The 18,288-nt window shown below is 31.7% G+C and overlaps 1 protein-coding gene across 1 annotated transcript in view; it reads right to left on the bottom strand.

Moving 5' to 3' along the window:
• Nucleotides 1-18,288, bottom strand: part of LOC139480880 (basic helix-loop-helix ARNT-like protein 1) — a 76,563-nt gene that overhangs the window by 23,133 nt on the left and 35,142 nt on the right. Inside the window, exons 3-6 of the mRNA XM_071263807.1 lie at nucleotides 9,752-9,866; nucleotides 9,061-9,126; nucleotides 4,630-4,787; nucleotides 2,769-2,848 (exon numbers count right to left, since the gene is read on the bottom strand). Coding sequence (XP_071119908.1) covers nucleotides 2,769-2,848; nucleotides 4,630-4,787; nucleotides 9,061-9,126; nucleotides 9,752-9,798 — 351 coding nt within the window. The 5' untranslated portion in view covers nucleotides 9,799-9,866. The remainder of the gene's footprint in view (nucleotides 1-2,768; nucleotides 2,849-4,629; nucleotides 4,788-9,060; nucleotides 9,127-9,751; nucleotides 9,867-18,288) is intronic.

Raw genomic sequence — 18,288 nt, 5'->3', positions numbered from 1 at the left:
ATCAGATGTAAGCCAAAGTCTGTACTCTGTGTGCCTTTGTATTTTATCAAAATGCCTAATCCATCAACCAGTCATGAAACAAAAAAGAACCTCCAGACGATATGCGCACCTATAATATGAGGTAGTAACACCAGGTACATAGTTTTAAAGCTGAAGCAAAACTACTGTAGTCCTAAATAATTAGCCGAATTAACCCTATATATACCAAGTGCGGGATTAACGGTCGAACGGACAAATGTAAAACAATATGATGATACGTGCTCTATAAGTAATTTGATGACAATGCATATTTTTGAATATGCAGTTCATATAATGGAATGATAATTTTGAGATCTGAAAGGTAGTAGCAATGTAAGAAGGATAGCATTTCCGTCATTTCGTCTTTGGTGGAAAGTTGATTAATTGGAAATTTTACCACATCTCCTTATATTTCATAATGGTTTGAATTTTCTAGAGAAGAGCAAAAGTTTTAAGACTTAAACTAATATTTACCAAGAGACTGAAATGTTACTGTGACAATTATACTACACATACTCAAAACTCAAAATTTTCCAACGTTTACTAAAACTACAAATAAGAAGTGTAAAGATACTATTCCAATTAGCATTAGTCACGATTTTCTTGATGTCTTCAAGGTGTTGATATCAGTTAATTAATGCCCAGCTGTTGCTATCTTATAAATTGCATATCACATACATGTATCTCCATTTATCATTCTATCAGCCAACTTTTGTACAAATAACATGTACATGTACACAATTTTTTTATTTTTATTTGTACTTGTACTTTTACAAATAAAGTCTCATGTTACCCCACTTTTAAAGTGAGCAAGCGGTAACGTAGATATTTATTTTTGCGTAACTGTTCAATTTTGGTCTTCCTCGCGGTCTGCGTTTAAACTTTGTCGAATTTTTTGAAAAAATTAGAGGCAATGATTTAGATTTAACAACTAAAGTTCCAAGTGACGGATGTAAATTGTAGGATTGATTGCTTTGATTATTGGTTGGTTAACGTCCAGTGGAAAATATTTCATGCATGTTCAGGACGAGAACAAGTTAACAATAAATACAATAGGTAGGTTTTGCAATAGAGGCAGGGCATCCGCGATGATGGTCTGGAAAATTTTAACTGACGTTATACATGTATATATACTTGTATACTTGTTCTAAAAACTAATTTTAAGAAAGAAACTTTCCGGGTCTTCTCTGACGTCTAGTATGCGAGCAATATGGCCCTCAGAGCCCTAAAAGGTAACTTTTTTAATTTTCTTTCAGTCGTTTTGTCCCCCAACTTGTACATGTACATTATTTCCAACTCAAAACTAAAAAAACACCGAAAACCATTGAAAGCGTAAATTAACACGAATATAAAATCTAAATGATTTCAAGATCTAGTTTTTTTACAGTCTCTTGCCGTTTGAATAATAAAACGTCAGCCGTTTGCATGTTAATTTCGAGAAAAAAATTATAACGGAATCAGGGAACACGGAACCGGTCTGACTACAGCCAGCCCCTTGTAGACTGTAACGGAACCTGAATTTTGTTATTTTATTTCTGCCGAATCAAATGCCCATGTATTTCTCAGCCTTCGTTAACTTTCTAATGCTTCATTCCGCTGTCCGTCCTGAATAGACGTGTTTTATACGATTACAAAGCTGGCACTGTATTTTAAAATATTTCCAAAACTATATCGAATTTACTGTGTACAGACCAATGAATTTCAGAGACTGTTTACACATGGAAAACAGGAAAAGTTATTCGGCTAAATAACCACTTTTTTACATTCCATACAAACAAACTATTTTCTGTATGATTTTCAACGTCTGCTTGTATTGTGCTTTTCCCCCTAATTATATCCGGATTCTCATCCAAATAAATTTCAATTTTGTCCGAGCGGTGTTTTTGATGACCATTTTAAAACGAATTAATAGTTGTAAAATTCCCCATTTTTTTCACACATCATCCTAAGCTTCTATAAATTAGATTTCTACTTTCAAAACAAAATTTTATGGGGATACGGCGTGAATCATGAATGAGTACTTATTGCAAAAATAAACAAAGGTTACTTTTATAAACTGTTATTTGGATGGAGAGTTGTCTCATTAATTGGCACTCACACCACATCTTCCTATATCTATTCCAAGAATAAAAATGAAGTGATAAAACTGTGTCTATTATGCATAAGAACATATATAGATAAAGCGTGCAGATGCTTAAATATCAAAGAAACAGAATATTTAAAAAGTAAAGTAATACTTTTTAAAGATTAACAATGAGCAGAATGATTGCCGGAAAACGATAAAACAATCTATGTCAAATAACCGCTACGTATTGCATCAAAACTCTCGGCACTCTGGATCTAGGGAAAGTTACCGTTAAAAATGCCACACAAAACCCGCTGCATTGGCTTATATGTGTGAACGTTATTCGATAACGTCAGGAACGATAACTCATGGCGTAACGTCATTCGGTATCGTGTTACCTTAAATGGTGTATATTGTTGTGTTTATATATTTTCTGCCCCGGCAACCTGTCTATCACTTAATTAAAATTAAAACAGACATTTTTTTTCAAAATTCCCTATTATTTTAATATAATTTCCGTGACCCGTATCCTATTTCTTTAGTATAATATTCAAATAAGCAAAGTGGCGTTAATTTCTGGATATGAGCAAGATACCAAGAGGTTTGATATCAGAGAGAAATTATTACTTTCTTCTGGTAAAAGACCTTTGTCAGGACTAATCAGAGAGAATTTTATATTACTTACATCTAATATAAGACTTTTAAGTACATCTTCTGATAAAAATGATGGTCTCTGACTAGCTTCAGTTATAGTTGTAGTAGCACCTGTAAAAATATAATACATATATGACATACACTACCATGTACATATAAGAATCCATCTATATTATTAGATAGGATACCTTCCTGACCCCTTATAATTATTTACAACTTCTTTTAATAAATGTAAAACCTATCTATAAACTTTATAAAGTATACCTGCAAATTATAATTCCTTAACTCATTGGGTTGCTGTCTCAATGACATACCCACATCTCCTTTCATTCACATGTTCTATAAGTCAGACTGCAAACTCTTTGTCAGACAGAATTAAAAATTTATGTATTTTTTTTTAGAATGACACCAGCCTTCTATAGATTTTTAAATGCTGACCTCTCTGAATGTCAAAGTAACTATTTACGTATTAGGTTACTGTTTCAGTAACATATATCAACATTCTTTTGATTTATGTATAAAATTCCTAGTTTTTCACTAAGACATTTTTGGTTTATAGACAGCAGCTGTCTAATTTGCTTATAAAAGTTATGTTTTATTTGACTTTTTGTGTTGATCACATCTGGTATTGGTTGGTTAGGTGATTTTTTTCCATTCCATCCTTTGCCATTGCCATCCTTAAATTATATTTATCGTATGCAAAATATGTTTTTCCATTCAACCAGTTTGTAATTTGAACGCATGTTCATTTTAAAATGAAAATGAGAATACAAGAAAACCTGAAACATGAGTCTTTCAGTAATCAAAAGTTTGATTAGAAAAATTAGTACTCAAGTGATGATTGTACTTATTACAGTATAAATTTACAGTTTTTGTTAGATTGAATACTTGTTTTTTTGGTTTTTGGTTTTTCATGATATCAACTACAAACAAGAAGCTTATTCATTTACTCAGTAATTAAAACATGTTGGTGAGATTCAATAGATGTTAATTTTACGGTTAAACATCCCTAAGTCCTTTACCCTTATTCATGTAACTATAATACTAATGGCAGGGATTCCTAGAATTAGTCATGTTAGTGACGGTTTTATATCAAATTTTCATAACTCTTTATTGCTTCTATTAATCCCAAAGTTCCAAAATATTAAAGATGTTTCTGTGTTTCTAAAAATTTGTGTGCCAGATTCAAATTGAAGAGTAGAACAAAGTCAACAATAGCTGTTTATTGTTTTTGTCCTTGGGTTGCTGTCTTCTACAGGATGTACACCCCACATACTATTTTATTTATACACCTAATATTTTCTATTATCATTAACATTCAATGTTTTATTAGGATTGAATAATAATTAAAGAGCACTAAGGCATCATTTTATTTGAATGTTCCATTATGAAATTAATTATTAAAGAAACCTCTATTAAAGTTTTCTATCAGTGGTCTCTTTTTGTGAATATTGTCTGAAGGATATAGTGAGGTATAAGGATTACCCTTTAGCATCATTGGTCAAACACCCTTTTCTTATCACCAGTAGATTTAAAAGAGTCTAATTAAAAATTTCTATTTTCCTTTCGTCGAAAATTATTTTTATGCTTTTTTTCTGATCAAGTCAAGTAAAACCAAATAAAATGTTTAGTGTTAATGCTATTTTAATTTATTTTAAAAAGGACTGGAACAAGTTCCACACCAAAAATTCGAATGGAGATTTCTACAGACAATCGGGCAGTATCAGACCAAGGTTAATAAATAGGTTTTTCATGTTAGCAAAATATTTTCTAGAATTAAAAATGATGATATCCTCATGGTATTTATCATATAAGAGGAGTTCTAACATTTCCCTAGCTCTGCTAAAATGTACCTAAAAATATAAGTAATGGTAAATGCATATTTATTTTACCTCTGAGTGATTTTAGATGTTGGACGGCCATTCTAAGTACAGTTAATTTGTCTAATTTACGATTCATAGCATTACACATAGGAAGCAAGGAAGATAACTCTGTAATGTAAGCATTCATTTTATCTCGCCTTCTCTTCTCAATCTCACTGTGATTTTGTCTGAAAATATAAATAAATTTAAAATATAGTTTCAGCTTGTTTTAATAAACAAATTTGGATACAAACAGCATTCAAAGACTGCTACACAGAAAAGTATAGTTAAAACTGCTACTAAAATCACTGAATCACACTATGGTGAAAGGAAATAAGAATGGTCAAAAAGGAAACATGTACAGGAAATGACAAGTTGCATGATTTCTATTATAAAGCAAGCTTTGGTTTCTGTTATTATTTCTCCTTCACCGAAAACTATTGCAATGTAGCATGTCTGTATTATACAAGTTAATTATAAAACCAAAAAAAAACATTGAAACATGAAACTTGATCAAAATGAATGTATGACGTAGGAAGCTTGGTTTTATTATCATGATTATAAGAAACTATTGTTCTAATACTATAAAGTATAACATAATGAGCAAAAAAAAAGTTTACAAATAAAGTGAACCATGCTGGAAAAGGAACAATTAGTGGTGGTTTTCTGTCTGTTGTTCTGATCATAATAAGTAAAGCTTGTTTAATGTTAAAATTCTGTAAATGGAAATAACTCTCAATTCATATACAAAAAATTTAATGTTTTTGAATTATTCTCTTTGTTTTGTTTTTCAAAATATGTTTTAATGTTGAGATATGAGTGTAATAAGTTGATTTGTAATATTATTTAAGAGCATTGGCGGATCCAGGGATGGGGGTTTCTGGGTTGGAACCCCCCTTTTTTTGGAGTTGATCATTGCATTTGAATTGGGACATATAGTTGGAATTGGAACCCCCCCCCCCCCCCCCCCCCCTTTTTAAATATGGCTGGATCCGCCCCTGAAGAGGTAAAAATAATTAACTTCCACAATTCAGTCATTATTGTAATAATGTAACTATGATACATTGTAATTATTTAAAGTTTTAGCCAAAAATAGGGGCTTTTTGGGCCTTTATTGAATCGAGAACCAAATCAGTTTTAACTTTGAGTATTATGTGTTAATAAGCAATAAGAAATCTTATAAGTACGCAAAACCCATTCAATGACTAATAGAAAGAACCTCCATATCATATGTTATTTTGGTTATTTTACCATTTTTAATTAAAAGCTCCATTTCTATTGTTTGGTTTGAACTGGATATTAACCTGAGTGAAAATCATTTCCTATTTTCCCCATTTAAAAGATGCTCATTGTCCCATGTCTCATTGAGTTAACCAAAAGATCTCACTAATGACCAAAAAAAGATATATACAGTTAGAATTTCAAAAGTAATTTACATTTCGTCTCAAAGCTTTTTTTTAAATTGATCATGATCTTTAGGCTAGCGACAAGTAAATATATATTTAATGTTGAATAGTGAAAAAATAACATTTCTTCCTTAAATGTCATTGTACTAGTTGGCTCTTTTTCACATGACAAAAACCTATTCATCATTTTGAAAGGAAAGAAAATGAAGGGTTATATAAGGACAAGATCAATACAAAATACCTTATGTGCGATTTATGAAGTTGAAATACGTCTTGATTTACAGCTCTTCTACCTCTACAAATGATCTTGGATTTCAGTAAGGATTTTCATTTAGTAGAAAGTTTTATTCAATTAGAGGCATCAGAGACGTATTATTTAATTAATGAGGTAATACTGTTACATCAATATTGATGATAGCTCTCAGGGTAATATTGAAGTAAACTCGTCAGGGTAATATAGTAGTATATTTGTCAGGGTAATTATAGTAGTATATTCGTCAGGGTAATATTGAATTATCGTGTACTGTAGGTTCAGCAGGGAATTATCCCAATACTTTTATTCAATCAATACTTAACTGTTTCATTCAGAGGTGAAAAGTCTTTAAATCAATGTCTACATTACCTAATGCCCTAGTTCAGTAGGGAGTTTGGAGTATATGGTACTGATGTCAATGGACATTAAAAAGCAGGTTTTTCTAGGTCAAAAGTTACCTGCAAAAAATTGCTTCTATGAGGGCAGCCTGATACGAACGCAACAGTCGAACCCTGACATTTGGGGCAAGTTGGAACACAATATTCAAGCTTGATACTGTCTGAATTTAGATTGCGATTAAATTTTTGACATAATATAGGTTTCTTACACCCAAAAAATGGTCAAAGAACTTACAAATCTAATGCGAATACTGTGCAATTGAAAGTTTTTCTTTCTTCTTGAAACTTTCCAAAAATTTTAAGAAAAAAAATATGAACCCGGCCCTCAAAAAAATTTGGAACCCCCCCCACCCCCCCAAAAAAAATATGTTTGAATCCCTCCTTGGAGCAATTACCCCCAAACTCAGTCCAAGCCTTTGTAGTATGGAACCTTGTATTACAATTTCAAAGAGATCCATTTACTTTAACACAAGTTATTGTCTAGAAACTAGAGAAATGCGTTTTTGACCCTTTTTTTGGCCTCTTTTTCCTGCCTGTTTGGGGAAATTACCCCAAACTCATTCCCAGACTTTCCTTTGTAATATGGAACCTTGTGGTACAATGTCAGAGATATTCATACACTCACACACAAGTTATTGTCAGTAAACTACAAAAATGCTTGTTTTTGGCCCCTTTGGCCCTTAATTCCTAAACTGTTGGCACCAAAACCCTCAAAATGAATCCCAATCTTTTACCTGTGGTATTAAAAAATTGCTGTACAATTTCATAGCAATCAAAATACTAGTACACCAGTTATTATCACTTCATTAGAAAAATGCTTGTTTTTGGCCCCTTTTGTGCCCCTTATTCCTAAACAATAGGGACCATCATCCCCAAAATCAATCCCAACCTTTCTTTTGAGGTATTAAACCTTCTAAAAAAATGTCATGGAGATCCATTCACTCAAACTAAAGTTATTGTCCGGAAACCAAATGTATCTTCGGAAGACGACGATGACAAGATGACGACAATGACAAGACGCAGACGCAGACAACATTATACCATTATAAGATCCAAAAAATTTATAAATTCTAACTGGGAATTTTTTATGAGGGTCTTAGATGGTCTGTTTCTTCATTGTCCATGTCCTTTTTATTTAAAGAATATTGTAATAATAAAACATATTTGAAAATTCTTGTATCAGATTTATGTTCTTAAGCTATATGTTTGACCTCCTAACATACATATGCATATCTTAAGTCTGACCTAAGGCCATTATATCTTCAGTCTCTTTAGTCTGAAATTAGGCCATAATATCAGTCTGACCTTACATCATAATACCTAACCTATAGTCTGGCGGACTCTGGCCTTATGTCATGATACCTTTAATCTGACCTTAGGCCATAATAACTTTATTCTGACCTTATGTCACAAGAGTGCACACACTGAAATGTCTCACATTCTTTAATAATCCTTGATATTATGTTGATAGTCCTAAATATAAAGCTTTATTACAACTGTCACATAAACTTAACATTAACCAAGAAAACTAAACATTGACCAATGAACCATGAAAATGAGGTCAATGTCAGATGAACCATGCCAGGCAGGCATGTACAGCTAACAATTCTTCCATACACCAAATATAGTAGACCTATTGCATACAGTATAAGAAAAACAGACCAAAACACAAAAACTTAACCATAACCACTGAACCATGAAAATGCGGTCAAGGTCAGATGACACCTGCCATTTGGACATGTACACCTTACAGACCTTCCATACACATACCGGTATATATACTAGACCTATTGCTTATAGTATCTGAGATCTGGATTTGACCATCAAAACTTAACCTTGTTCACTTATCCATGAGATGAGGTGGAGGTATTAAAAGTGAAAACTGTCTGACGGGCATGAGGACCTTGCAAGGTATGCACATACAAAATATAGTTATCCTAATACTTATAACTTTTTTTCAAGTAGTCACTGAACCATGAAAATGAGGTCAAGGACATTGGACATGTGACTGACGGAAACTTCGTAACATGAAGCATTCATATACAAAGTATGAAGTATCCAGGTCTTCCACCTTCTAAAATATAAAGCTTAAGAAGTTTGCTAACACTGTCGCCAGATCACTATCCCTATGTTGAACTTTCTGCAAAAAAGTCGCAGGCTAGCCAATAAAAACTTAAGTGTGACCCAAGACCACAACATTGTCTCACCTTATAGTATTACATACCTTAAGAAATCTGTACATCAGCCGAGTATGTATCTTACCATTACAATGTTATATACTTAGATATTTGTATATTTCACCATAAAATATAACATCTTATTCAGAAGCATTCTCACTACACCAGATTTACGTACCTAGCAAACCGTACAATTCACAAGTCTCACTACACCAGATTTTACATACCTTGAGAACCGTACATCACCAGAGTCAACAGATTCATCTTCTTCTTCAAAGTCATTAAACATCGACCTATAAAATAAAAAAAAGTTATTTTAATGAAAAGCTGTAAGTTTATGTAAAACAGGTATAATTTATTGGAATCGTTATGTAAAACTGTATGATGAAGCAGGGGAAAAAAGATGTTTGACAGATAATTTAAAAAAATTATGGAGTTTTTTTTATACAAAAAAAGGTCTGAAATGTGTCAGTGGTCTGACTCAATTCTAAAAATGTGGAAAAGTTATCATTCATTCCGATTTTATTTTTCATGTATAAAACATATAATTTTTATTATACTCAAATTAAAGATAAAAAAAAATACATGTTACATAACAGAAATTTTAATCAATTTGAAACATTTGACATTTGTTTGATCCATTATTTCTAACTTCCTAAATTACATAATGAGAGCACTTGAAAAAGTTATGTTTTATGATATTGCTCCTTAGTCATTGCATCTTATTTTTGTTTTTTCATGCAAGGAAATCTTTGTGGTCAGCAATTTTGTATTTAACACGTATAATGAAACAAGTATTTAATCTGACTGATGTACAGGTTATCAATCACCCTCTGCAACATTTCATGACTTTTTATTTGCTTTCCTTTGGACCTAATTTTACTTCCTTCCTGGTTTATTTTAACCTTTTTAACTTACTCATCCCCTTTTCTTTTCTTGCTGGGTGTGTGTGTTGCCAACTCCATATCTGGAGGGTACAGTTCACAGGTCAGGGGTGAAGGTAACACTATGTTATTGTCAAACAGGTTGTAGTCTGAAAAAAAACCAACATATTTATATGAAATATAAATCAAATTCTTCCATAGAGCGTCAGCTTAAACTCCTGACTAAACTGTCTGGTCTCATTATAATCACCTGAAACTTGTCTATCTGGATACCAATGTGTATTCTCTGCCAAAAAAATAAAATTGTCAAATCCAGCCAGTCAACAGTTGCTTTTGATAGGTCTCCTTTTTTTTTTTATCACCATTGAACTTGTGTTATAAATGCCTGTAAGGTTGACTTCAAATACTGTAAATTCAGAAATTATTGCCAGGTTTTTATTATTGCAAAAAATGCCACAGAGTTGTGAGCGCAATAATTTAAACTCGCATTTTGAAATATTTTATATAGATTTTTCTCAAAATCGTAAAATTTAAATCTCATTTAAGTCTAAAAGGACAAAATCACAATAATAAATGCACGCAATAATTCCAGAATTTACAGTTCACAAAACTTTACAAATGAACTTGACTATGATATTCTGTGTTTCAGCAATGTGGGAAAATGTTTAAGTATGTGTTAAAATCAAATTTGAAAGATGGTTTTGTGAATTTAAGTTTAATGTCTTATGGTTTAATGTAAAATGTCATGATATATATGTATATACAAGCTTAACTTGCAATATTAAAATAAATGTGAATGCAACAACTGTTTATCTTAAAATTTTCAGCAGCCTGCCTCACTCAACAAAATCATTTTCTGGAAAAACTGATCCCCAGTGCTTAAAGTATCAAAAGCAGGTCAATGATAACAGCCATTTTCTAGACAATTCCCCTTATTATCACATCAGTAAAACATTTTGGAATCCCAGATCATAGTCATTGAAAACCATTCTATAAATGAAGATATGTCTATGTCCATTGGGAATTTGATGGAAGCAAATGTAGACATACTTATGATGTGTTGAAGAGTTCAATATCAACTTTCCATCTTTTATACCATCATTTATTATACATATGTCTATTAGTTTTGTGATATCAATGTATAATTTCTCTATATTTATTGAGACTTCAATAACATTGAATGTACCATTTTTATTGCACAAGAAGCCCATTTGACAATTACCAGTTTATGTCTCTTCATTGATGCTTGAGGTCAAAATATCAGAAAAAATCTAAAACCTAATACTGATGTTGAAGAGAAAATAAAACAAAAAAAATATACATCAATAACTAAACATATTTGTATTATCAATGTTTTGGTAGTTTGATATTTCTTATAAATGACCTGTAACAAAAATATTGGTAGAATATTTTTCAATAAAATCTACTGTTGGCTTATAATACATACTGTATGATATGAACCTATCCATAACTAACAGTTTTATGGCTAACTTATATGTCCAATATATGTCCAGTTATTTATGTTTAGTCTTACCATTGGTATCTATATGTAAATTGAACAAAAATGTTTCAATTGATGTTGCCATTTTACTGTCAAAGTTTTTTTAATGGATATCAGAATCACAATAAGAATGTGTGGTATGATTACCAATAAGACAACTCTACACCAGAAATAAAATGATGTAGAAGTTAGCAACTATAGATCAAAGTTAGGCCTTCAACAATGACCAAAACCTGAACCGCATAGCAACTAATAAAAGACCTCAAATGCCTATGTAAATAAACAATTCAAACGAGGAAAAAAAACCTGATATACAACAACAAATGACAAACATTGTGAATTACAGCCCCCACCCTTCTCTACAAATGACAAACATTGTGAATTACAGCCCCCCACCCTTCTCTACAAATGACAAACATTGTGAATTACAGCCCCCCACCCTTCTCTACAAATGACAAACATTGTGAATTACAGCCCCCACCCTTCTCTACAAATGACAAACATTGTGAATTACAGCCCCACCCTTCTCTACAAATGACAAACATTGTGAATTACAGCCCCCACCCTTCTCTACAAATGACAAACATTGTGAATTACAGCCCCACCCTTCTCTACAAATGACAAACATTGTGAATTACAGCCCCCCACCCTTCTCTACAAATGACAAACATTGTGAATTACAGCCCCACCCTTCTCTACAAATGACAAACATTGTGAATTACAGCCCCCACCCTTCTCTACAAATGACAAACATTGTGAATTACAGCCCCACCCTTCTCTACTATTCCTAATGAGGGCTGTGGCACCAGACATCTATTTAACCTAAAAATGGATTCCATAAGTGGAAAATCAAATTGAATCAATTGAATCGTACCAAACAGTGATAAACTACTATTAATCAGTGTTAGCAGGTGCTTGACCAAGATCAATGGATGTTTAACAGTACAATTTAATTGTTCATAGACATAATAATCATGATTATAGACATGTTTTATAAGCTAACTAATTGTTTTATACAATAGATAATGAAAAAGCAATATTGAACTTTATATATTGTATACATAATGACAAGTGGAAACATCTCTGAATATGTGTTGTACAAAATGTAATTCAAAACTTCCAATTTTTTTTCAATATTTAGAATAATAGAGACAATAGCAGTGTTGAGAACTCTGTTATATGATTTAGATGCGTTCACACTGGGGCTTCAACAAGTTTGACATTTTCTTATACTCATTACATAAAGTATCTACCCTTCCATATTGGACGATTTAAAGCTACTAATTGACTTTTAAATGTAGAATTGAATGTATGTCATTCAATATTGATCAGTTCTCATTACAAAGATGTAACCCACAAACATGTCTTAAAAGGGCATTGTGAATTTGACTCATAGTTTTTCCTGTATGGTAGTCCTAGCATAGAATATTCTTTTATGATATTTAAATAAATAAAAGGGCCTGGGTCAGTATTTCCTATCTTTGGTATTTTCTGTCTAAACCTTCTGGATTCATTTGAATTGTCATGAAATGAAGGAAGTGAGTCTATAGACTTACACATACAAAATTTGCTCACATAAATTTCCTATGAATCTCACATGAAATTCACATTAAAAATTTCACGTGAGATTCACCTTAATCAAGCTTATACATGAAACTCACCTACAAGCAAAACTCCTAATATCATTAAAATCCCTATTGATACAGGAACTCATTGTAAGTAATTACTATCATTCTGGAAACAATTAATATCTTCTTATTTAATAAATATGATGTTACACTACTATAATGATATTAATATGATCATGGCATATGTAAGAAATTTATAAATATGACGTTATTTTCTTTCCATTTATAGTTTTAACCTCAGAAATTGTGATGAATCAGTCTAAATTCGTAAATTGAAGTTTAATGAACTTATATTGAGAAATATTATGTCTTGAACAGTATTTTGTATTACATGAGCTTACAGTGTCTGATCATTTTATCTTCTTTAATATTTTCAATTACATATATTGCAATTTTCTTGATTTGTGATAAGTTTGGGTCCTTACTTGCTATAGGTAAATAAACCCATTAAGGTTCATACTAAATTAACTGTATAACTTAGCCATAAGCTAACCCTCACTTAAACCTAACCCTAAACTAAAATAAACCCTTACCCTAAACTGTACCCAAACCCTAATTTACAGGGCCCCTTAGCAAATGAAGGCACATTGCTTTTTTGATTCTTTTTCTGTTTCCATTCTAAAACTCTCATAATGTTATTATAGTTTTCAGCTATTGCTGGGGACAATTATATAGTGTAAGTTGCTGTATCATTTTTAGTTAATGCCTGTATAAAACATAAATTATATCTTTTAAATATAAATTCATACAAATCAGAATTGTCTACCCCTTGAAAATAATATCCTGTTACAGTCCAACTAGTGTTGGTTGATGGACATTTATGAGGCAGCTGTCCAGTCAGTCTTATTGTTGGAGAAAACATGCAATTGTTGTTTATCATGACAGAAAGGAAATCAAACATTGAAACAGCAGAAAAGAAAACTTGGAGCCTCTGGCCTTTGTTAGTCTTGTATTATTTTAACTTTTAGCTTCTTGTGTACAATTTGAAGTTTAGTATGGCGTTCATTATCACTGAACTAGTATATATTTGTTTAGGGGCCAGCTGAAGGACACCTCCGGGTGCGGGAATTTCTCGTTGCATTAAAGACCTGTTGTTGACCTTCTGCTGTTGTCTGCTCTATAGTCGGGTTGTTGTCTCTTTGGCACATTCCTCATTTCCATTCTCAATTTTATTGTAATATCAATAATTGTTTCCAGTGTAAAAATGGGGATTGTAAGGATTCTGTAAATGATAAGTTTAAGAAACATTTCAAATTTACAGTAATGGTGTCAGACATATATATATATAAAAGAAGATGTGGTATAATTGCCAATGAGACAACCGTCCACAAGAGACCAAAATGACACAGAAATGACATTGTAAAACAATTCAAATGAGAAAACAAATGTCCTTATTTATATAAAAAAAAAGCATACTTTGCATAAAATGAAGATTATTTTTTATCAGTTATTAGGTATATCCAGAAAGTAAGCGACAAAGGCCTATATCAGAAAGCTACCTCAGAGGATGGCCACTGAGCTAAACATGGAAATAAAAACATATAATATGGGAAGTAGTCAAAATGTGCTTATTACAACAAGCGTCTAGAAAGAAAGCATAGCCAAAGCCACAGAAGTTGGATTGACCCCCAGCTCAAGAAAACAGAAGAATCAGAAACAACAATGCTAACAGGTTTGATGAAGCCTCAGAGCATCAAAATTCAATAGAAATAAGCTTCCTGTTGCCAGATGTAAGAAGTTAGGTATAACACTGTAAACCACATAGAAAAAAATCTGATTAATTACACAGCTATAAAACTGCAGTTAGTTAATGGAACCTGACCTTGGAAGTATGAAGAATTCATTAGTTTAATTCACAGAGCATCAAATTAATGGATGATGTTCATGTGTACAAATAGTCAGTCTTCAATAACGGACCATAATCCTTTATATCATGCAAACATGTCTGCCTACTTACTGTCACAATTGACCAGAATGATTAGTTAATTAGGAACAAAGAATTGCAGGAAACTGTACATGACAATATGTCGGTTTACAAACAAGATCAATTCTTTATACATTTGTGCTTTAAAAATTAAAAAATAAATTAATACATTTGCCATAAATACAGATATGAATGTACTGGCATCAAAATTGTCTAATTGTTGGATTACATTTTTCTATTTACTTTAAATGAAAACAAAGTTGTGGGCATGTCCAAATGTGACAGGAACCACACAACAAAACAGAGTTCAACATGCAGTTTTAGACATATATAAGTACAGTATGTCAGGCTGTATAGTTAAGCCCAAATCTAATGAAACACCAAACTATTAAATAACAAAATCAAAAACATTATGATATGAAATACATGTATGTTAACCACTGACTCTATTTCTGATGAAAGCGCATGTTGAAACGGTTAAGCCAGCTGAGTTTGTTTGCACCTGTCCTGGGTCAGGAGGCTGATGTTCATTGGTTGTCTCTTGTTGATATGGTTCATAAGTGTTTCTCATTTCCCTTTTTTTTAATAGATTAGGAGCATTGGATCGCCTATATAAATTGTTTTACACTAGTCAATTTTTGGGCTCTTTATAGCTGGCTGTTGGGTGCGACTTGGATGGAGAATTGTCTCCACATCTTCTTATATCTACATCTATTTTCTTACAAAATGCAATTTTTTGTATCTTTGTATTATTCTATATACTGTGGATTCATTAATTTCCATTAAGTACCAATTTTCGTTAAGGTTTATGTACCCTTCTGTAGCCATTTTTGTACGAACTTTTCAAACTTCAATTGTATCAAAACTACAGATATAATGAATAATAGAGATAGGCCATTTTGTACATATTCCAAGGGGAAACTTGATGCAAAGCATTAATTTTTACTCTTCCATTGCATTTAATAGAAAAAGAGGACTTTGTGGCAAATAAATCAAGATTTTTATAGAAAATCCACAGCCTTTATGCTTGTACTCTCATATTTGGCAATTTGATGACTGATAGATATAGGGTTATTGCATGCAGTGCTAGCATTGATTTCCTTAAAACAAGTTTATAAATGTAGTTATTGGTTAAGACAAGTATAAATATGGCCAAAATCAAGTACACCTTTTAGGGTGCGCTCGACTTTAGTGACTCAGCACGAGGTGTTTTGGAATTTACAGGTTACTTAGAACTTTTTGTAAAAAATAAACACTAGCACATCATAGAAAATCAAGTGAGTAATTTATGTTTCAAATTTTATAACAAACATCTCTGTATTAAAGGCTGTGGATTTTCTATAAACATCTTGATTTATTTGCCACAAAGTCCTCTTTTTCTATCAAATGCAATGAAACAGTAAAAAATAATGCTTTGCATCAAGTTTCCCCTTGGAACATATACTAAATGGCCTATCTCTATTATTTATTATATCTTTAGTTTTGATACAATTGAGGTTTAAAAAATTCGTACAAAAATGGCTACAGAAGGGTACATAAACCTTAAGTAAAACTTGCATGATCGTGGATATTTAATTTGTGGTTTTGACAAAGTCTGCAAACAAGCCTATAGAAAATTTGTTATTCGTGTGAACATTTAATTTGTACCCACAAAGCCCCGAAAAATTGGTATCCAACGAATAATAAGGAATATACAGTAGTCCATTACTGTTTCAAACAATAATTATCAACTGAATTTCACGGAGAAACTCTTAAATAACATATGTCATATGACTATTTTTTTATTATCTAAACACTCTCTAAAATCAGATTTCATTAAATTTTGGTAAATATTTAAAATATGCAAAAATTATTTAAACAAAAACAGAAGTAAGATGGATAATAAGTATTGTATGGATAAGGAAAGTCTGGAGGTTTTCTCTAATGAATGTCTCTTTTATCATTAAACTTTTTAATACTTCATCAACACTAAAAAAAGAAATTAAATTTAAAAATAACTAACACATAAAAAATATTAAAAAAAACAAGAAAAGAAAAACATCTATATCTTTCAATTTTTTAATTTTTTTTTCCTAGGGTACACATTTAATCATAAATCTAATTAATCAACGATAAAAACTTTTCTCAAATAAAAATTATTAAAATGTTATCACGATGCCCTATTTCTTCACATATAAGATACATTCTCATGGCCATAACTCCCATAAACTCAATTAGGTATTGTTAAAATAAACCTTGAATTACTGTTTTATTGGAGTCAATCAGGAGAGTAGTATGAAAGAACTAACGAGGTCACGTTCTTACACATTTTTTTATTTCCCAGGGACACATAATACCAATAAAATTCAATCAAGCCTCTTTTCAAATCTATCAAGAACTCTAAATTATTCTAAGATATCTATTGTATCAAATGGGGTCTAAAATATGTTAAATAATATCTAATGGAGTCTAAGATGTCTAATACTTTTATATATCATCTAAAGATATTAAATATTAGCTGAGGTTTAAGAGACTAAGACACCACTAACTGGATTTCAAAATATCACAACACATTCAATTGAATCTACTGTGTATTCATTTATTTTCGTGGATGGAGGAAAAATTATGTTCCCATGGATATTTTATTTCATTGTGCTGCCTATTTAGTCGTCATACAAGTCTAAACAAAATTTGAACATCTTGAACATTTTTTACCTAAAAACCATCTTCGCTAGCTAAGGGTTAAGATCGACTTCCCTCCTCTCCACCCTTGGCGGATCGCGATAGAATTTAGGAGACCCAATGTATTATGATTTGCATTGGTTGCAGTCAAACTCGCTGCATCCAATTAAAAAGCGCTTATAACATGATCTAGTGTAAATGTAAAAAGTGTATGCAAACATTTGCCATGTTCTTATTGTGCAACAAGTCTTTACATCCCTAAGCAATTACGACTATATTTTAAGTGACAATTTTAGTGTTTTTAATCGACTAATAGAAGTTCCTATGTATGTTTCTTGCACAAATGCATGAATGTCAACATATATTTTCGTTTCCTGCTTTACCAAGTGTGTAGAATCTAGACGCTGCCGTGTTTTTACTTACAAATTGAAGAGTTAAAGTGCTACCATTGGTAAAGAATAATATATTCGGAATTGGCGTGAATTTAATCTACCGATAGATGGCGCAACATTGTTATCACAAATGTTGGTTTAAATAATCTACAAAGAGTGGGGAGGAGGGAAGTGGATCATAACCCCTGGCTAGCGAAGATGCCTAAAAACAACAAATCCTCAAAAATCAAAAAGATTAAGAATGAAGCATTGTTTATGAAGATTACACAGAATAACACTTTTACAGTTACAGCAGAAATACATCTTTTTTTTGGAAAACATCATATCAAAATTATCTTTTATACTAAGTACTATACCGAAATATACACCTCAAACTTGACTTAGACAGACCAAACCATCTTTCCTTAAGGATTATGATGATCACCCTGATAGCCAAAAGCCTTTTCACACAAAAACTCAGTTACA

The sequence above is a fragment of the Mytilus edulis genome, chromosome 7 (assembly GCF_963676685.1).
Source record: "Mytilus edulis chromosome 7, xbMytEdul2.2, whole genome shotgun sequence".
In the NCBI taxonomy this organism is placed as follows: domain Eukaryota; kingdom Metazoa; phylum Mollusca; class Bivalvia; order Mytilida; family Mytilidae; genus Mytilus; species Mytilus edulis.
The sequence above is the reverse complement of the archived record's forward strand: the minus strand, read 5'-3'. Positions and strand labels throughout refer to the sequence as shown.